Source organism: Vidua macroura, chromosome 5 (assembly GCF_024509145.1).
Source record: "Vidua macroura isolate BioBank_ID:100142 chromosome 5, ASM2450914v1, whole genome shotgun sequence".
In the NCBI taxonomy this organism is placed as follows: domain Eukaryota; kingdom Metazoa; phylum Chordata; class Aves; order Passeriformes; family Viduidae; genus Vidua; species Vidua macroura.
The window spans coordinates 16293232-16315025 of NC_071575.1; the positions used below are offsets into that span (position 1 = coordinate 16293232).

General features: G+C 36.2%; 1 protein-coding gene across 1 annotated transcript in view; it reads left to right on the top strand.

Annotated features, from left to right (window-relative positions):
- The first annotated feature begins 139 nt into the window (after positions 1-139).
- The window catches only part of SCYL2 (SCY1 like pseudokinase 2), a 29176-nt gene continuing 7521 nt past the window's right edge, over positions 140-21794 (top strand). Inside the window, exons 1-12 of the mRNA XM_053979063.1 lie at positions 140-225; positions 3287-3489; positions 7401-7558; positions 11409-11553; positions 12175-12324; positions 12934-13155; positions 14008-14124; positions 15488-15613; positions 17058-17234; positions 19403-19525; positions 20773-20886; positions 21333-21465. Coding sequence (XP_053835038.1) covers positions 3313-3489; positions 7401-7558; positions 11409-11553; positions 12175-12324; positions 12934-13155; positions 14008-14124; positions 15488-15613; positions 17058-17234; positions 19403-19525; positions 20773-20886; positions 21333-21465 — 1642 coding nt within the window. The 5' untranslated portion in view covers positions 140-225; positions 3287-3312. The remainder of the gene's footprint in view (positions 226-3286; positions 3490-7400; positions 7559-11408; positions 11554-12174; positions 12325-12933; positions 13156-14007; positions 14125-15487; positions 15614-17057; positions 17235-19402; positions 19526-20772; positions 20887-21332; positions 21466-21794) is intronic.

Genomic DNA, 21794 nt, shown 5'->3' on the forward strand with positions numbered 1-21794 from the left:
TCCCGCCCGCCGCCCCCGGCCGCGCCCAGCGCCGCCCCTGCGGGTCGGAAGTGAGCCGAGCTCCGGCCGCCTCCGCCCCGCCGCCGAGGCTGCCGCCGTCACTATGGAGTAGCCGCGGCAGGACGGGGTCTGAGCGAGAGACGGAGCCGGCGTGACAGGCGGCCCGCCGGGCCCACAGGGCGACGGGCAGCCGGGCGCTGCGCCGGCAGCTTCCCGCGGGCTCAGGTGAGAGGCCGCGGCCAGGGTCGACAGTGGCTGCCCGTGGCCTGGTGGCGCTGCGCGGGGCGGGCGGGGCCGGCCGGCTCCGCGGGGGCCGTGGTTTCGGGTCCCGGGTGCCCGGCGCTGAGGGCTGGAGGGGAAGGGCCGCCCCGGAGGCTCGATCGCCGCGCGGGCAGGGCCGGGAGGGGACCGCTGAGCTGCCCGAGCCGGCGGATCGCGGTCACCTGCCGCCTGTGGCCGCGGCCGCCGCCCGCCCCTCGGCGCACTGCTCCCGGCTGCCCCGCGGAGCAGGGAGCGCAGGCAGCGGCCCTGCAGAGCGGTGCGAGTCCGCTCTCGCTGTAAATAACAGTAAATACTTCGTCCGGAAGGACTGGCCCGCAGGAGGCTGACCGGGGTTTGTGCGGCGCACGGCCTGGGTTTCACCTGTCACCAGGCGACAGACAGAACCCTGCTCATGGATCTCGTTCCGTGAGGTTTTGGTAGGGATTCAGCTGAAGCTCAGTATCGAAATGGTGCGTGAAAGTTAAGAAGGTGACGTGCGGCGAGGGCAGCCTTGCACAGTGCTTCATTGCATTTGACCGTCTCGATGTTTGTGTAACAAATGCAAAAGACTGGTTGTGCTTTAAAAATGCTGGAGTTTTGTCCTTTTGTTGGCTGTGACTCAGTTGTTCCAGCACTTACCTCTGTGGATTGATCCGTGCTTGGGGCAGGTGGATAGGATGCGGTTGGATGGTGTGAAGTAGCTGTGCACCAGCCTGCTGGTCTTGGTTCCAAAGGGGGATCCCAGCTTGTTATAGTTCAGAATAGTGGTAGTGTATGTTGTACTGCTGTACAGTGTGCACCCACAGCCATACATCAGGTGAAGCTACCAATTAGTTTGAGGATAAATTGCTGGGTTTGCATTATGCATTTGCATTATGTTTTTTTTTATAAGTGAAATTTGAAAAATTGTGTACAGTCTTTGCTTTGGATTTCAACAAGCCTGTATTTCAACATTTTGAATGTTTTGCCTCCTTTCTGAATGCAATGTTGGTGTTGCTTACTACCTTGCTAAGTGATTGTTCTCATCATGCTGCTGTATGATTGCTGATGTACATCAGCATAAAAACCATTACTGATTGTGAGGGGCATTCATGACAAAACATATTGAACATTCAGAATTTTTTAGGATTAGTTCCAGGTTTCACGGACTCAGAATCAGTAGCATTAATATTACTCATGAAATTCAAACAGGAAGAGTTCTTAAACATTTATTGCATGTTCTATGTTGCTTGTCCAGACACTGTTATACTTCAGATTTTGCATTTGTCTCATTTATTGCTTTTAACTTCAAATGCAAATTTCATTGTGGTTGACTGACTTTTTTGCTACTTGGAAATACTAGACCAGTCTTAACTGAACAAGCAGGTTTTCCTACAGTTAAGAACTAGACTTGTGTATTTCAGATGTGGTTAATTTGTTATGATTTGTGGTATTAGAGGTACTATCCAAAACAGATATTTTTGGTGGGGCATGGATTTTCTAGGTACATTGTTCCTGTTCATATATATAGATTTTTTACTGAGGTTGGTGATAGCAATTGTTTTTATGAAGAAAAATATACTATTTTAGCTTACATTCAAATGTTGAGAAGAGGATTTCTACAAATTTACAGTTAGGTGGATGTAAACTTTAAACCCCATCTGCTTATTGAGAAATAAGTTTCTTGGTACTGCTTGCTCAGAAGCTAAATTAAACAATAGTTTGCCTACTGTCAAGCTGGAGGGGAACAGGTTGGACAGGGTCTACTAGGCTTGAATTTTAAATTCTAGCACTTCAGATACTGGAATGCTGTTGACATTCTCACCTAGTGGCTCTTATAGGCTACTCACTGCAGTAAGTCTGTCACCCACAGCAGACGACACTTCTGATTTAATGAATACTACACCATTTTCCCACCATCTCTGTAGAGAAGCTTCCTTTCAAATTTACACAAAGGAATTTGAACATGCATGCACATGCATTTTCTTCATAATATTTCTGCAGTTAATTTTCAAAGTGTTTTATTATTTTTGAGAGTCCTAACAAGATGGTGTTGCATTGGTACTAGAGAAGATTTGATGGCTGGGAGTGAGCAAAACAATGGAAAAAGCATGAGATCTAAACCCAAGTAAATTAGATTTGGGATTATCTTAAACTCATTAGGATTGATTTTATAGTCTTTTAGCATATAGAGTTTGCCCACAGAATATCTGCTGAATAAAATCGCTGAGAGATGGAAATGCCTATAGCGCCTTTTTAGAGTAATCCATGATCCTTGTTTGTACTTATTTATCAGGTTAATGAAAAGTTTCTTTATACAGGAATATTAGCCAGTGATTTCATAGGAGTTTGGTGTAGGGCTGCACAGTAAGGACTTGCATGTACCTTTCCAGATCATGAATCATAAAGTAAAATTAATTTCTTGTAATAATATATCTTTTTTTATCTGGCAGAATAGGCAAGTCAGATTTAGTAAGAAAATATAGAAAACTCTGAAAGGCTGCACTACAGGGGAAGATGAAGTAAATTGGAAGCTGCCACAGTCTCTTAGCTCTAAAACTTGAAAGGTGGTATGAGAAAAGCTTCCTTGCACAATTTTGGTAAAGCATAAAAAGATGGTTTCTTTTTTCCTTCCTCTTCACTTAATACTTAAGTTCATTAACAGCTGGATCGTGCAAATGGTAATGTCAGCAGTCTGACGGGCAAAATACTGAATTTTGAGCTTGTATTTTGAAAAGCATTGTGTAGCAAAGAATACTTCTGTTTTTTACTTGCTGTCTGTATAATACACATCCATTATTTTGCTGGCCTGGGAATCTTAAGCAATCCTTTGCTTCAGACAAATGAGTAATTCTGTGAACACTGGAATTAAGGGAGTCTGTTTTCCTTCAGATAGGTTTCTCTTTTTGATGGATACTAGTACACAGGCTGTGAACCTTTCCTGTTGAGGGACAGTATATAAATCCTTTGCATTATTTGATTACAGTTTTCAAGAAATGGTTTAATTGAGAGGACTGTGAAACCTTTGTTTTCTTGTCTTTATAAGATAAGCCATTGGTACAAATTGAAACCATGGAGTCCATGCTGAACAAGCTGAAGAGCACTGTCACAAAGGTGACAGCTGATGTCACCAGTGCAGTCATGGGAAATCCCGTCACCAGGGAATTTGATGTCGGGCGACATATTGCCAGTGGAGGTAATGGTCTTGCTTGGAAGATATTTAATGGAACTAAAAAATCAACAAAGCAGGTGAGTTATCAAGTAAAGACCTGTGTTTATAAACATTAGATGACAGATTGATTGGTAGCAGTTGGTAAGTGGCAGTTAAAGTCAGACTGGACAGACTCATGGTAAGGGTAGTGAAACGACACTAAGAACTTAGCACTATTTAAGTACGTTGTTCTCAGCTATGTAAGTGATACTTGTTTTAAGCCTTTTTCTTGGAGAAAGAAGTGGTTCTGCATTAATAGCATAAAATTTGGAACCAAGATCAAGAATTCATCTGAGTTAAAAGTGATCTGACAAGAAGGAAGAAGTTCGCTTTACCATAGATTGGTTCCCCAGTTTGTTCAATTTGTTGCAGCTTGCAGCTTTTTTTTTTTTGGTAACAATTCTGGCTTTTTACAGTTTAAAATAACCATGAAGTATGTCATCATTTTTTGTCAGCAAACAACACTGTAGTTTTTTGCTCACCTACCATACAGAAATTGAGCAGTTAGAAACGTTAAGTTACAAGATACTGTAACAGGAAGGCATGGGATAGAGGAGGAGGTTGTGAAGGAAGTTAGTTATGCTTTCCATGTGCTGCTATCAGATCAGTATTGTTCCTTTTTAGTTTCCTTAAAGTATTAGGGTTTAGAGCACCAATACTCAAACTTTTGACTTACTTGAAGTCACATGTATAAATGAATATGGGACTGTGACTTCAGAAGAAGGTTTGCCAAAAACAGAGTTTAAGAATTGTTATTGCAGAAAATAATTTTGTTACACTGGAGAAATGTGAAAAGTCTTTTCAAATTTGGGAAGAAAATACAATTTACCAAGTGTAAATAGAAGTGTTAATAAGTTACAGTCTTGAGGTAAATGTAATACTAAGTGATGTGAAGTCATTTAGACAATGCATCAGCTTGCTGCACATGTACCAGAAAGAAATGGACACAAAGGAATCTCTTTGGAAAATGTTTATACCATCTGTTAGATCATAGGCAAATAAACATTATTAAATAGATACATATAATACACAGAATAAATAATCTGCAAAGAATGTGTGATCTGATTCTGTGTTACAGAGTCTGAATAATGTTTAATCAGGTACTTTTGCCATGTTTTCGTGCATTTTTATAGCTGTTGCAGAGCTCTGTGCATCTTTTATTTACTGAATTTACGCAGCATACCAGTTGATTGGGGCTTTTTTTTTTGGTCTTACTCAGCTATACACAGTGATAACATTGGAAACATGGTAATTTTGATAGGTTTTATACAATCTATGTTCCTAGTAAGCATTTGACCTGTAGCAGGTATATCCTTAAGGTCTGGAGAGTTGTTCTTTCACTGTATAGTTGACAGAGTATATGTAACTAAGTTCCTGTCAAGCACATTTTTCAAGCCTTCAATGGGTATTCTGACCAACAGTTTTACAGAGTTTTAGTTCAGGTGCTCCATGTGGTCCTGCAGTAACATCTGTGCAGTTGTATGCCATCATTAGTAATTGAAAACACAGCAGCAATTGTACTGGATGGAATTTTAGATGGCTGGTCATTTGACATGCAGTTACCATTCATTATTAGTATTACCAGTTAGGTAACATCATGTCAACATTCACTTTGTCATTGCAAAACAAATTGTGCAGTGATACAGCTTATGATGTGTTGTACTGCAATATATATTCTTTAACATATACTAACATGTACCTTCTGAATGTTCTTTGGGCTGGCTGCATTTGCCAGGTGATAGCAGTCACTTTTGTGAAGTTGCACATATTTGCTGTATTACAAGTGTGTAACCTGAAGCTATAAGGTTTTTTTGCAATGTGTATTGTAATCAGATGAGCAGGATGTAAGGGCTTAATTACCCCTGTTGTTGTCACTTTACCACAACACAAGTAATAGTCTAGTTGTTTTATCTGGCTACAATGACTTAAATTTGGAGGTTTTAACATTACAGCAGTAGATCCCATCAGAAATCTTTGTTTTCAGGATTATGGTTGTTCCTATTTTGAGTGAGTGGGCAGTTACAAATATTCCATCTCTGGTGACAGTAGATATCTATAACTTTATTCTTCTTATCCAAGTTCTGCCTGGTTCCTGCCTTGCTGCTTTTCCAGGATTTCTGACTGTTTATCTGTTATTAATTTTTTAATGTACCTTTTTTTTTTTCTTGCATACTGTTTAGGTGACTTAGTAACAACCTAACAGAATGTGAGGAAATTACTTACCTGTGCATATGTTTGTCTGGTGCTATTTCATAGCTGATCTGCTGTTGTTTGTTTGAAAGATTTATGAGTCACTCTGGTTATATATAGATGTATAATTTCACAGTATGTCTTTCAGCTCATCTTAGATTTATTAACTTAGACTTTATGCACTTATACTTTTTTTTGGCACAATATGGCACTTGTCCTTCTGCTTAGAAAGTGCAATCATAAATACATAGGCTAAGGTCACAAAGCACTTGTCAGCTGAGTTGTAAAGCTAGCAGAATTCAGAAGGTAAGTCCCAACAACAAGACTACAGACAGTCAAGAGGGAGCTAATGGCCTTGAGTTGTCTGGTTAAGGATCTGAAGCACCAATTGTGTTCTCTTCTGCCAGGTGCAGGGAATTTCGAGTCTAAACAAACCATGCAGGATTGTGGCAAGCACCAATAGCACTTACTTAGACCCATCACAAAATATTCAAACCACAGCTGATTTAAATACTCACTTTCTGATTCTTTTCACTTGTCATCAAACAAGTTTTTTCAGAAGTGCAGCCTTAGTTTGAAATTTTGTTATTGGTCATGTACTGCTCAGTGTATGTCTTCCATCCCCTGTCATTGCTCTTCTCTGCCTTGTGTTAATGTTTGATCCATCACACCTAAAAGCTGGAGCAAGGAGTCAATATGGATAGAGGCGGGAAATAGACAGGAAAAACTTAGCTGAGTTAGTTACAAGTATTCACCTGCTGAGGGCTTAATGAAAATAGCTAAAAAACAATTTTTTGTGTATTGGGCTGAATTTCATATTTTGGATAGCCTATTTATAAAAGTTTACAGGGTTTTATTTAATTAATAATGAAGCTGTTCCTGTGAGATTTTAATTAGAGTAACAGTTATACAATGTGCAGCAAAAGAGCATCGAGTTCCACTTGGGACTGCTAACTGTATTTTCATATTGTTTTCTACTGCTTTCTAACCTTTATTATTATTCATAATGCTGTTGAAGCAGCATATAAAAGTCTGTTTCATGATGAAAGTTTTTAATTTCTTTTTTCCATCAGTTGATACATTTCGCATTAACGACTTCCCAGATGGAGATGTAATCTAATTTTTTATTTTACATCGACCTCTGTAATTTCAAATTTTCATACAAATTTCTTAATTATCTCCTGCTCCAGTTGCAGAAGTTGGAGAGGATTTCTCTGTTTTTAACATTTTTGTGACTTCTTTTTACACATCTTTAAGCATTACAAAATTCTTAATGTTTTATCACATGAATGGTCTGATCAGATTAATAGACTGTGACTGTTTTGTAAGTTTGAACTGGTTTGGAGCAGAACACTGAGACAGGACCTGGTTTAATAAAGCAACACTTTAGCAACACTTAATACTCAGAATATTTTAACTGTTCATAGTTTATATAAATGCTTTCATCTACTTAAAATCAAGCTGATTTCTGACTGTGGATCTGCTGCTTTGTCACTATTTAGGTAGGGGTTATAGTTTACGCTTTACTATTTATACAATAAAGGAGCATTAGTACCTTAATTCAAAATGTCTATTTAAGGGTTTATTTACAGTAAGCTCTCCCATGACTGGGACTAAGTAAGAAAAAGTCAGTTTCTTTGTTTGGTTATTGTATTGGTGGGATTGTACTGTTGATTCAACAAACATTTGTATATAATTGTGTATAGACTTAGGTTTTGGCTGTGTTATATGCTGAGTGAATTCTGTCGCTTATTTTCAGGAAGTGGCTGTTTTTGTCTTTGATAAGAAGCTAATAGACAAGTACCAAAAATTTGAAAAAGATCAGATTATTGATTCCTTAAAACGAGGTGTTCAACAGCTAACTAGGCTTCGACACCCTAGACTACTTACTGTTCAACATCCATTAGAAGAGTCCAGGTAAGCTGTAGTAAAGTAGAGAACAGTTACTTTTAATCATTGTTTTGGTAGTGGATGTAAACTGTCTGGAACATTCAATACATACATGTGATGAGATTCAGGTTTAGTGTATTTATTCATATGACATGGTATTCATCCTACCCCTATATTCCCCTCCAACCCCCCCCTCCACCACAGAATGCAGTTTGGGTGTGAATCAAATTAATAATCTGTTGCTTGATTTTAGTCCAGTTGCAGCTGTAAGGCTACACATGACCATTACAGCATGAAAATTTGGTGCTTTAATTAATTTTGCTTTTAAAGAACTCTCTTAAAATAGCTTTACTTATTAATACATTTTGTTCCATGTATGAGGTGTATTTCGTACATATGAGATTAGGGATTTTTGATACATTGTATGTGTTGTAGTAAATATGTGTTGAAAAGGCCCTCAAGTGCAGATCCAGGGAGACAAAATTCAGCATGTTCTTCTAGTGCTTACTTGATTTATAAAAGGTTGGTCACTAGGAACAATAACTGGCTAGTCTTACAGATTTATTGTTCAGCTGTAGGGATAACAGCGCACTATAATCTAACAAAGAAAGTGGATGTTTCATGTTAAAATGGGAAGCTGATCCTGATTCTACCAAAGAAGATCGGGGAAGTTTTAGGGTTTTTTTCCCCAAAGAGGAAGGGGGTTGGACTAGATATTTCCAGAGGTGCTTTCTAACTCCAGTCATTCTGTGATCCTAAGCTGTAGCCTGATAAAGATTCATTATATAATGTCCTTCCTTTCTGTGTTGACTTTTTCCAAATGGTTTCTAGGAGCTGAGAATACTGTAGGAATGCTTCTTCATCTTTGCAATGCCTGCTTTGAGACAGGTTTATTAGATTAAATTGCACTTGCATATTCATATCGATCTTTCCTCCAGTGCTAAACACATTTCACATTAACAGGGGTTCAAAGCTGTCATTGCACCTATGATCTAGTATGTCCCTTACAATGGCCTAAAGAAAATCAATTAAGTAGTTGAAGTCAGCTCTCAGTACACTACAACAGTAAATAAACTATTATGTGCTAAATGGCCTTAGGGTCATCTCAAATTATAGTGAGTGCAAGTGAATCCCAGAGTATACCTCAGGCTTCTTCCTAAAATTGTCACAGTTTTCCAGTTGACTCAGCAACTTTTCCCCTGAACTTTGCCCTTCAGAAGAAAACATCAAGATTCATACCTTTAAGAAAGCTTTGGTGATGTTCTTGTGAAGCATTTAAGCCTTTTGAGTAAAAGTAACAGTATAGTTACATCAGAGTTCTTGTTTGTGAGTTTTTAGTAATGCCTTACACTTTGCTTCTGCTGTTTTTGTTTCTGTACTCAGCACACCCAACTGCTGATAGAAACACCAGAAGCACAAAACCTGTACAGTTGCATGCTGTGCCAGAAACAGATGTAACAGTTTTTTGGAGAAGATAAATAAAATAAAGGTTTATGTAGAATATGTGTGTGTGTAACCTTGTGCAAGCATGCTGTAAGATTGCTTTAGGATTTCACATCTTTCCAGAGTGATTATTCTTGAAGAAATCTCTCATGGGCCTCTAGCTAAACTGTACCTGATCTTTTTTTTTTTCTTCCTTTTTTCTTTTGTGTTTCCCCAAAGTAAGGGACAGTTGTAATGAACTGCTTGCAGGTCACCTATTATATTCCTCTTTATGATGCAAATAGATACTTATGCACCTGGAGGGCTGAAGTAGATATGGAAAGAAAGGCCATATCTTTCTAACCCTAGTGTGTAGATAGTTTTCCCACTATTAATCAAATGTTTCTACTACAAATTATTGGTATCCAACATAGTTATATTTAATATAAATGTATGTAATACATATAATGATGTAAAACTGCTTAACATACATTTATATGAGTAACTCCTTATTTATACTAAATATTTAATATGAGTATGTTTATTTACAAATGGTCTTGTATTCCATTAACAGCACTGGAAAGCATTTTTAATTTACATTTAGGTTGTTATTGAAGAAAAGGATAAAAAAACCCAAATTGTGGGTTAATTCATAATATCATTCCTATCCTTTAAAAATAGTAGTACTGTGAATTGTCCCTTATAATTTACTAGACATTGCATTTTTTACATTGTTTCCCTGTAGAAAGTGTATGTAATTTTAGCTGTCACTTTTTATTTTGAAAATGTTTTTATCTTATTACTCTGAATTTCATGTTGATATTATTCAGGAAACTGTTAAGGCAGCTGCCCGGTATGGCAGACATCACCTTTTGCAATGTTCTGCTATTTAATTAGATTTACTGCATCCCTCCAATACTGTGCTTGGGCCCTATTTTTTAATTACCTCCTAAAGTAAAAAATAAACAGACATCATTTTATTCCCTCAAAACAGCAGTAATCAGAGAGTTTGTTATGAAAACCACAGAATAACTGTTCCCTAGGTATTTTCATCTGTGCCTTAACCTTAACTAAATGGATGAGCTCTGTGGTAAAGTTGAAGTCAGACTGAAAAGAAAGTACTTTGTCTTTCTATGTTCTCATTTTGACTTGTGTTTATAACAGAAACAAGTTTTATTACCCTAGTTATATTAATACAAACGTGAAAGGTATGTCATTATCAGAATGGGAGGGAGGAAACCAAGCAAAAGAATTCTGTGAGGTTGGCTTAGCATTCAATGTATTTTACTTTTCAGTTGTTTTACTTCTAGAGAGGCAGTAGATAAAACTAAAGTCTGGATGGGTAGTAAGAGGTTTGCATGTTTCAGTGGCCTTATTTTACTTTAAAGGTCAAGCTTGTTAATTATTGAAATACTAAAACAATACATGGTAGTTTCATGCTGAGACATGTCTTCTGATGTTTTTATGGAGTGATCAAAAAGTTAGATTCTGTCTTCTTGCCTATTACTTTATATTCAAAAATGTATCTTTGTTACTGTTACTTGTTTTCTGTGTTCATACTGATGCAGTATTTAGTGTTCTCATGAATTAATGATCCTTAAAGTAGGTATGTGTGCTACCGTCCATGGAATTGCAATGGCTGTGCAGGGCCTCCACTGCTGTGCAGAGCAGTATGAAGAATGTGGATGTAAAGAAATACTCTATCTGTGTCGCATGAAGTTTGTGGAATTGAGACATATATTGGTTTCAGGACCAATTTTTAAATTTGAAATTTGGACAGTGTTACGACCAGTCCTTATGTATGGAAGTTTGCTTCTTCTGTGCTTTTCAAACACAATTGACACAAAAATGCATAAGCAAGACCATTAATTTTTCATGAAGAAAAAAAAAAATCAATAAAGTAATTTAGAGAACAGTAACTTCACATGCAAACTGCAGTTCATATAACAAGTGTATTTGTGTTTGCAGATCTTCTCTATCAGTTGTCAAAGTAAAAGAATATTCAGGTGCTCCCTTATATTAATTTAGTTTCTGATCGTTGTCTGACCTCATTAAGTACTGCTTCAGTCAGGGACATGATGGTTTTAGGCATAGGTAGAAGTCTGATTTTACAAGTTTTAATAGGAGTAAGAATTATTTTATCACTTTGTCCTGGATCAGGACAAGGAAAGCATTGGTTTTTAAAAAAAATTATGAAACATTGTGTGAATCATTAGCGATTTATGTGGATGTTAGAGAATAAAATATCCTAATTCTAGTATTTTTTTAAACTTCAGACATTTATGTGTTTCTCTTTAGTATAATATTAAAAGAATTCAAAACCTGAAATACAACATGGCTTTTGGTAGCACCAGGTGCTTTGGCAATATATATGGTGTTTGTATGGTTCTTTATTTGCAGTCAAGAGATATATTACATTTATGTACAAGAAATTTTTAATGCATTTCCTATACAGGGATTGCTTGGCATTTTGTACAGAACCAGTCTGTGCAAGTTTAGCTAATGTTCTTGGCAGCTGGGACAACCTACCTTCTCCTTTACCATCAGACATTAAAGAATACAAACTTTATGACGTGGAGACCAAATATGGTTTGCTTCAGGTATGGTACAGGTTGTTTTTTTCTGTTTTTAGTATTAATGATTTTTTTTAATGAAGTCAGTACACTGCCAAAGTTTTGTCCGCCTATAGTAAATCAAACCAATAGTGAGGTGAGAGATAATAGTGCCCTGATCACTCTAAGTGTAAAAGAGGATAAACACTAGGAGCTCTAAGCTGCTACTCTTTTTTTGACTGTTCTGACATGTAAAATAGAAACTTCAGTTAATTTTTATTTTCCATGTAAATGTCTATGCTACTGTCTCTTCCATATGTGAATCTTTATGTTCTGTGGAGTACCATTAGCTCCCAGGTTTTGTTTGGTGAATATGTTGACTAGCTTCATAAAGCATTATGTTCTTCTGAGATAGTGTGGCCTGACAGGAGAGGAGAATGCACCACCACATTTAGACTTGTGATAGTTAATTAACATTAGTAATCTCACCCATTGATTACCCATCTGTTTAATTTCCTTCATGCATGATTTTTAAGGCATAGGCTAAAATACGAAATTTTTTTTCTTAGTTAGGAATTTCACCATGACCATAAACCCAGAATTTTTGTAAATGTCTCGTAGGATGTTTGGGGAAATATTTAACCTGAAATAATGATCTTTTATGAACAGGTTTCTGAAGGTTTGTCATTTTTGCATAGCAGTGTCAAAATGGTCCATGGAAATATTACTCCTGAAAATATAATCTTGAATAAGAGTGGAGCATGGAAAATTATGGGCTTTGATTTTTGTATCCAATCAACAAATCCATCTGAACAGGAGGTAATAATCTTTATATTTATCATCATTCAGTTTCAAATTCAAGTCTTTGCCTGAAACCAGTTTCATGAATTTGCATTCCAGTATATAAACATTTATGTAATACTCACCTCTGTATTTCGTTGGCCAGAAGTTAGAACATATGGCACAGGTCTGGATTGAAGTGCTGCATTTGATTGTCTCAGACAAAGAGCCTGAGTGGGCTCAGTGGGGTCACCGTAGACTAGTGATGGTTTCAAACAGAGGCTGGAGCCTGTGCCACTTTTGCTCCCCTTCACGTTGGATGACTTGCAAGCCTTATTTAGTATGTTCCACTTATTCAGTGCCTAGCTGCTACCTTTGAAACTGAATTCCATCATAGCTCATGTTTCCCCATTACAGCAGTGCTTTGATTTTAAATTACACTTCCCAGCTCTAATATTCAGATAAAATTGCATCAGCGAATCACTCTAAGCTACAGACAGAGATTCTTAACAGTTTTGCCTTACTGTGTTGCTGTTTGATTCATAATTGAATTTGAGTGGCTTAATTATTTTTCGCTGCTTGAGTTTCTTTTTGAAAATGGTCTTTAAAAATCCTTGATAAATGTACTTTGCTTCACTTCTCTTGTAGCCAAAGTTCCCTTGTAAGGAATGGGATCCAAACTTGCCATCCTTGTGTCTTCCAAATCCTGAGTATCTGGCACCAGAATATATACTCTCTGTGAGCTGTGAGACAGCCAGTGATATGTACTCTCTAGGAGCTGTTATGTATGCAGTGTTTAATAAAGGGAAACCAATTTTTGAAGTCAATAAACAAGATATTTATAAAAGCTTTAGTAGACAGCTGGACCAGGTATTTGTTCTTTTTATGGTTATTGTTTGTTGATTTTCTTATTTGAAAAGTTACTACTGTAAAATAGATTTAAATATTGAGAACACTATCAGTGCTCCAATATAAACTATCTGACAATGTCATCTTACCCTTCATATTGTTTTTACAAGAAGAAAAAGAATTGTAGCAAAATATGAGCAATAAAAATATGTTTAGATGAGGTTACATGTACCAGCTTTATAAAGTAAAAATTGCATTTTTCAGCTGATTTCTCTGTTAACCTGTTGAATGCTGGTCTTGTGAAATAATGCTTACCTGTTGGGGTGAACAGTATGAAACACCTGGAAGGGAATTACCGATTTAGGACCATTGAAGAGGGCTGGGTTTAAAGTGATTTGATTGCTTGACATGGCAGTTGGTATCCACTTGGCTATCACAATTTCACCACTATTATTTGTGGACTGTGAATATTAACAGAGGACAGTGTCTCAGCTAATTGGATCAGCTGACATAATGTCTGTTCATGTGCAGGTTTCCTTGGCTGTAACTTCTTTGGGTGCCCATTGCCACACAGTATGTACTGTGTTTTAATGTGTGCAGACAACACCTCAGATAATGACATTTTCCTGTTTAAAATATCCTGTTTGTGTTCTCTGATAACCTGAACTACAGTGGGAAGTTGGAAGAACAGGGGTGGGACCTAAAAGAGGTAGAGACTCGGGAAACAGAGAAGACTGTGAGCAAGGGAGGGATATCAAGTGTATGGGTAGAGAAACCATCAAGAGAACAAAGTATAGACCTGCTGTATATTGGAAATAGTTACATGCAGGGTTTTCTGACTTCATGGTGTTCATGCTTGAAATACTTCCACAGCTGAGCCGTTTAAGCTCCAGTACTCTTGAGAACATACCTGAGGAGGTGCGTGAGCATGTAAAGCTACTCCTAAACGTAGCTCCAGCAGTCAGACCAGATGCAGATCAAATGACTAAGGTCAGTCCATGGAAAATACAGTATCCATAGGAAAGAGAGAAATTAGTGTTTGGTTTGTAGAGCTATTTTGAAGTGCTTTCTGTTAATAATTTTATTTGAATGCTAAATATTTTTTAACCATTTAGATGTAATGCTAGTTGATACCAAAAGTTTATCCTTGTGTTGACATTTATTTATATGGAAAAAGTGGGTGCTGAGACAGAATTTAGAAAAATTACTCAGTTATTCAAAAATTATTCAATGCAACACTGTTTTATTCCTTTCCATTCAATTGAAAGCTTTTTGGTGCTATGGTTTTATACATTTCAGTCTTTAAAATTAGATTGGAAGGATTTGAAAGTGAGGAAATGATAAAGGGCAGTAAATGTAAGGATTAACTTTTGGCTTATGATTTTTGGTGTATTCTTAAGTATGCAAAATAATAAATTATATTCAGAAATTGTTTGCCCTAACAAAGCAAAACTTAATTTCAAGTAGGATATAGTGTAAGTTTTAATTCGGTAAAACTGTTGCTCCATATTCCTATCTGAAAGCAGCATTGTTCTTCCCTTGTCTTATGCCCCATTTTCTCCAATCTGATAGCCTTTCAGATTCCTGCATATAGTTTTGTTTTGCTAAAGGATTTTATTCTTTTGCTGTGGTGTAAAAAGATGGTATGCAGAGACAGGAATCAGTGTTTTAACTGTTGAAAGAAACAGTGGGTGAAGAAGGGAGAGGGAGCAGGTGATGGTTTTGTCCACCTATATGCTGAAAGATGGGAGTGAGGGAATTGGCAGATATTTCTCAGGTATCAACTCAATTGTCTGAAGGACTACAACAAATAAATCTGTGAGGGGTTGTATTAAGCAGTATGGTTTTATAAAGATGTTGAGTCTCTTTTACCTGTTATCTGCACACTGAATCATAGGGTAGAGATATCAGAGCTTCCAGGGTTTTCTGGAGTTTCCAGGGGTGGGGGCCAGATGTGGATGACCTAATAGGTAATCCTGTGTTGTAATATAATACAACATAATTATTCCTAGAAGAATATTTATTCCAAGTTCTTATTTTTCATTGCATTTTTTTTGGTAAGCCACTTACTGTATATGAAATAATGAAATAATGTTTTAACTTAGATACACATAACATGCATGAGTTTTTGAAAAATTCTAGGAAAATTCTGTCTTAATAATCAACCTGTATCTGAATATTTTACTACTTGGTAAGTAAAAATCTAATTTTCTAATTGTTAGTTGCAGACATGTCATTGTAAAGGCTTACTGTTGTGCATTGAAAGGGTAGATAGATGATTATATTTTGGAATTATTGTAGCAGTGTCAGTGTTGTCCCCCTCCAGATCACAACCTTTTCATCTTATTTTTAGATACCATTCTTCGATGATGTAGGAGCAATGACGCTTCAGTATTTTGATTCATTATTTCAAAGGGATAACCTGCAGAAATCACAGTTTTTTAAAGGACTACCAAAAGTTTTGCCAAAACTACCTAAGGTATGTCTGAACGATGTCTTGCAATAGCAAATTGGAAAATATAGGAACATCTGTTAGCATTTTGACTCGTGGAATGCTGGACTTTCTGCAGCATTTTACCATAATAGACTGCTGTGACACTGTCAGAATAGAGTAGAAGGAAATAAAGGGAGATTAGAACATATTTATTCTGGAAGTATTCCTCGGCAATCAGTAATACTTCAAATGGAAAATGGCAAATAAGCCAAATAAGGAACCATCATTTGCGTGTCCTGTTGTAGTTTATGCCAGTTTGAAAGGGAGTTGTCTTCTCTCCACTTACAAGGCTTTCCCTGTGTTTCCAGAAGCCATCATAGCTCTTTGAAGCCAATTTGCCACCTTTTCTTCCTGTAAGATTGCTTCAAGTTTTTTCATAGCAAGGCAGTACTTTAATGTTGAATGATGCAAAGTTTCCTTCTGTCAGTAGACTAAGTGCTTTCTTGTGCTGGCAGTGCTCAGAAATCTCAAAGGCAAATGCCTGTCATTACATATTTCTCCTGTGTAGTGTTAAGCAATATGTCTAGACTGCCTCCCTTTCCTTTTGTGGCATACCTTAATTTATATAAGCTGTAATGCATATGTGATAGAAAAGTAGTATTAGTTTAATACATAATAGAATAACTCAGCTTCTCAACCAGTGCTTTAAATTTCTGTATTTTTATTTCTGTTTTGCACTACACAGTGCAACATTTAGACTCCATAGTTAATACTCTATTCTTTTCAATTTAGTAATATTTTTGTTTGATCAGAAATGGTTGCTGCTTTGAATTCTGAAATAAGTGGCATGTATTTCACCTAACTTTAGACAGCCAGTGATTGACCAATTCATATTTAAGGCATTCTTTTTGGTTTTTTCTGTCTTGAAAATATATTTTATGAGGGAAGTGACTGTGGCCTTGAACCATATATTTCTGTTTATTGACTTCAAAGGCATTTAAGGATGTCTAATGCTGCAGTAGACATCCACAGTTTTCAGAATCCTATTTAGGGAATGTATGTGGAATTTTGCAGGAAGGTATAGTAGGATTGTGTTTGTTTGTTCAGTGAATGATGGGGTACAGAAACAAAAAATTACTAATTCAGAGGGTTTATAGGGTATTTTTAAGGATCTTTTAGGGTATTTCTAAAGCATATGGAGTATGGTTTTCATAACTCGTGTGTGGCTCAAAGTCCTATTTTCTGTACAGTTAATTGCTTTTTGTTGATCTTCACAGTTGTTAGTTTTGACTGCAAACGGAGAAAATTAAGCAGAGTAGCACAGTATAAATTAACTACAGTGTACTGTGCAAATAAGAGATCAAAACTGAAAATTATGTGTCTACTTTTTTGTAAATATCAGGCTAATACAAAAGCTGCTGAACTGGCACAATGGTAACTTACTGCAGTGCAGTACATGATTCATACTTGGGATTTTTTTTTCTTTCAGCGTGTTATAATTCAGCGAATTTTGCCTTGCTTGACTTCTGAATTTGTGAATCCGGATATGGTACCCTTTGTCTTGCCTAATGTTCTCTTAATTGCTGAGGAGTGCACCAAAGAAGAATATATCAAGCTCATTCTACCTGATCTTGGTCCTGTTTTTAAGCAGCAAGAACCAATCCAGGTATGTTAATATTATTCATATTACAATTTTTATCTTTGGTTTTGTTTTCCCTGAAAAAACTAATTGTTCTATTTCCCTTTTCCAGCCTCACACACATTGCCCAGTCTGCTCTGTAGTTGTCTAGGCAGTCAGTCTTGATTCATTCAAAATAGATTTTTCCAGGAAATTCTCAAAGCTTCTACCTCTGCTTGTTTGGATGGGTTCTGAGGGTATATTGCATTTATAGGTGAGATGAGATTTGCAAAAAAGGTTTCATTTACCACTTGGTTTTGGTTGATTGTAGAAGATATATTTGTAAGCATTTTAACATATATCTGGTCAATCTGAGCAGGGTTGTACAGTACAATGTTTGCATATATTCTACCAGTAGATGAACCTGGGGTTTTTTGCTTGTATCCAGTTTCCTGACATTGGGATCATGGGGTGGAAAAATTGTAGCTTTGACACTCTCTAAGAAGTGCTATTTATTCATATTAAGAGTAGTATTTATTTGAGGATTGTGCAAAAATTCTTGGGGTTAGTGTGGAGTAATGTGTGCTGTACATTAACATCCTAGCTTACTCTGACATAATTTCCCAGACAAACCGTTAATTTGTATCTACAGGATTCTGTAAACAGCATAGGATGTGCTGTAAATTCGTTTTCTAATTCACTACACAGAAGTGTTCCCTGACAAGTACTGGGCTCTGCATTAATGAATGAAGCATTATTACTTAGAGTGCAATTGCTGTTAATTGCTTATTAAGTGGTGTGTGTGCACTTGTGACTGTACCTTCTTAATTTTTACCTAAATAGATAAAAAGTATCAAATAGGATCCTAGAAGCTTAAACCTAGAAACTGTAATTCCACAATATTACATAGTTAGGGTTGTTAGAGAAGAACAGGTGTTAAGAGAACATGTAAGTCTTAAAAACTCAAGTTTAGGACAAAGACTGTGTATTGAAGAAAACCATAAAATGTAGCTTTAAAACTGGTCTTGTCTATTTCACCCTGATTGTCTCAAATATGGGGATATTACATCAGAATCAATGTTCATGGAATGAATGAATGGTTTTGTGTGTGTGCAATTTGGGAAATTACAAATTTCCAGTAAGAAAACACATATTAGCTGCACTATAAAAATATATTTTTCTTCTCTGTAAAGAGAAGGGGGAATAAATAAAAGGGGGAAATCTGTAATGGGATTTTGGTACATTTCTGTTTCTACACTTCAATGCTGCTGTTTATTTGACATAGAAGCACTGATTGCCATGTATTTTTAGACAAAAATTTAAGTCTTCCTATAAAATACTTGGCTTTTTGTTTTAAATGTGATACTTTTAAACATAATTTATCCATCTACTTTAACCTATTTTCTGAAAGGAGTTCTGTTATCAATGGATGCTCACTGTCCCCTCTAGCACCTGTCTGAGCTGTGATATGAATCTCATGAGTTACATAGTGTTCTGTATTTGAGCCTGAGCTGGCTGAGTGATTTAGAATAGTGTTTAACCTTTAGATGGCTAATCTTAAGCAAGATGGATCCCATTATGCGTATGTGCTATTCTAGTGGGTTTTTTAAAGTTAATGTGATGTGGATATTTTGTTTGGGATCTTTTTAATTTTATGATACACAATTTCCATCTTAAATAGAATAAAGGCTTTTTTTGTCCATCTAATAGCTATAATATTGTTTTTAATTATGTCCCTATTTTGATTTTAGACACATGGAATACAGCTTGTATATGTGATCAAGTGCTTTGAGGACAGAATTTGAGTTACAGTTTTTTGGAAGTTTAGCTTTTGTAACAGTGATGCATGTATAAAAATTTTCTGTGGGTGTATATTAACAAAAGACCATAAAGAGAATGAAGAGCTGTTTATAAGTTCTTGTTAGTAGAAACAAAAACTCCTTACTGAGTTATTCATTATGATTTGTTATTTCAGAAAAATTAGTCTAGAACATGCATATTTTGTTTGATTTGTATTTGCTGCTGTTAAATGCAATAACATGTCAAAGTGTTTTTTGTCTTCCATGCCTTCAGGCAAGCAACATGGTAAGTGATCACATTTACTGAGTTATAAGAAAACTTCTGAAGTTTTTTGATATGATACAACACACTTTAAATTGTAAATATATCCTTAGCAGTTAAAACTTTTGGCTTCTGAATTGTCTTTCTTTGAATAGATACTGTTAATCTTCCTGCAAAAAATGGACTTGCTGCTAACCAAAACTCCACCAGATGAAATAAAGAACAGTGTTCTACCGATGGTTTATAGAGCCTTGGAAGCACCTTCAATTCAGATCCAGGTATAGTAGTTGCAGCCTTTATTTAAAACTTTCTTTTTCTTCTTTCAGCTGACAATGCCAACTTTTTGTATACTCATGTGTTTGTTTACTTGAAAAGATAAAACTGTATAATATGCCTGAATGTTGAAAGAGATGAATGCTTTATTAAAGAACATTTGTTTCTGGTAAAGTAAAATTTAGTTCCCTTGTTTTCCAGGAAGGTAACCACTTGACTGTTCTAATGCTCTTATCTTAGATTCCTACTAGCCACCATAGCAGAAAGTGGGATATGCATTTATATTTCACTGCCTGTGCAGCAGAAACCATGCAGGCATGCATGCTTGTACCTGTCTGTGAGAGGTGGCTTATTCTGAGCTCCTGCTGCTGAGAACATCTGTGCTGACAGTTGCCTCATGAGACCTGATGTGCTGTAAAATCATATTAATGTACATTCTGGTGACATTTTATATATCCATGGTTTTTTTTTTTTTTCTTCTTAGGCTTTCTCTACCTTTCTAAGGTTCTTCTGGGGATTTTTTTAATCATTAAACTGCAATTCCTGTTATGCAAAAACATTCAGGAGCCAGAGATAAAGAAACAAAATATTTCTCAAAGATGGTTTTGGATAATCAGATGTGACTTCTGCCTTTGCAAAGCCTTTGTAATATTAGGGACAAAGGTTTTTGTTTCTAAGTACCTGTCATGAGTTTCTTTCTGCATCAGTACTTTGGTTCCTGAGGTCTTTACTTACAGCATATACTTAGTATTACTGTCTCTTTTTTTTTTTTTTTTTTTTTGAGATTGGGCTGAAATTGTGTGTTTATTTTTTCTCTGTTGCTAAAGTATAGTTAATCTTGACATGATATTTTATCATTCAGTCTATCATTGTGCTGCAGTATTATTCCTAGCACTCATTGAAATTTTCTTGATTTATGTAGGAGATTGATTGATGTAGTAAAAGCTGGGTTTTCTATAAAGGAACCTTGTGAAAATGCAAGATATTCTTGCTGTTTAAATATTACTAATTTATGAATGCTCTTTTTTCTAAAATCTGTTTTTGAAAGTTCTGTATACATACCATGATACTTTATTATTCTAGCTATTTTTAAGTGAGTCTGATATATTAAGGGCAGCTTAGTTGAACATATTTCCTTAAGAGGAAAGCTTAAGAAGACATTTCAAACTAACTGACATTGAGTTATATTAGTACTGATTTTATAATAAAATATGCATGTTTCTTTTTAAACTTATGTGGATTTTTTTTTTAGGAGCTTTGCCTAAACATAATTCCCACGTTTGCCAATTTAATAGATTACCCATCAATGAAAAATTCATTAATTCCAAGAATTAAAAATGCATGTTTGCAAACTTCTTCCCTTGCTGTGAGTATCATAGTAACATTCTCCAATGTTCAGAAAATGTTGTAACCTTTAATTACTTTGGATTTACAGTGTTGTGTCTTTAAGGAAAAGCCGATCATTGTGTTCTGATTTCTTACTGAATTTTAAAAAAAAATTTCTTAAAAGTGCAAAAGCACCATTTCTTTGCTCTAACAATTTTAAAAGTTGTTAACAACTTACCGTGTTAGTAATACTGTGAAAATTACTGAAGTGAGTTCCACTGTGATATACATTGGCAATGTTTGCTATGCAGAAGGCTAAGTTTTTGTGAGCATAAAACCAAGCGTTTTTCTTTCATGATACAAAAGCATTTTTTAACTTGTCTTAAATTTTTCAGTACAAAGATTTTCTTACGAGTTTTGTAAATTTGTTTTGTTTTTCTTTTTCTATAAATAAAGAGCTTGTTTAATTCTTATCATACTTCACAGGTCCGGGTAAATTCACTAGTGTGTTTGGGCAAGATTTTGGAGTACTTGGATAAATGGTTTGTGCTTGATGATATTTTACCTTTTCTACAACAAATTCCATCAAAGGAACCTGCGGTGCTCATGGGAATTTTAGGTAACTAATACTTCCAACTCTCTCTTTTGTTCTTTGATACTGTAAATCCAAGAGCTTTCTGTGTTACCATTGAACATGTTTACCTAGTTTTTAATAGTTATTTTAGGGATACACTTTCTAGTTCTTGAGTATGTCCCTGTTCAGTTACCTTATGTATGACATTTGAGCACTAGTACATATATTTTCAATACTCAGGGCCTGGTACAGTTCTGAGTACTCACTGCAGTTCTTGGGCTGTGACACTTGCATGGACTGGGTGCTCCACAGAGTCAGAGAGGCTTTGCTTCAGAGGAATATATGAACTGTCATCTTTCAGATGCTGGAGCTTT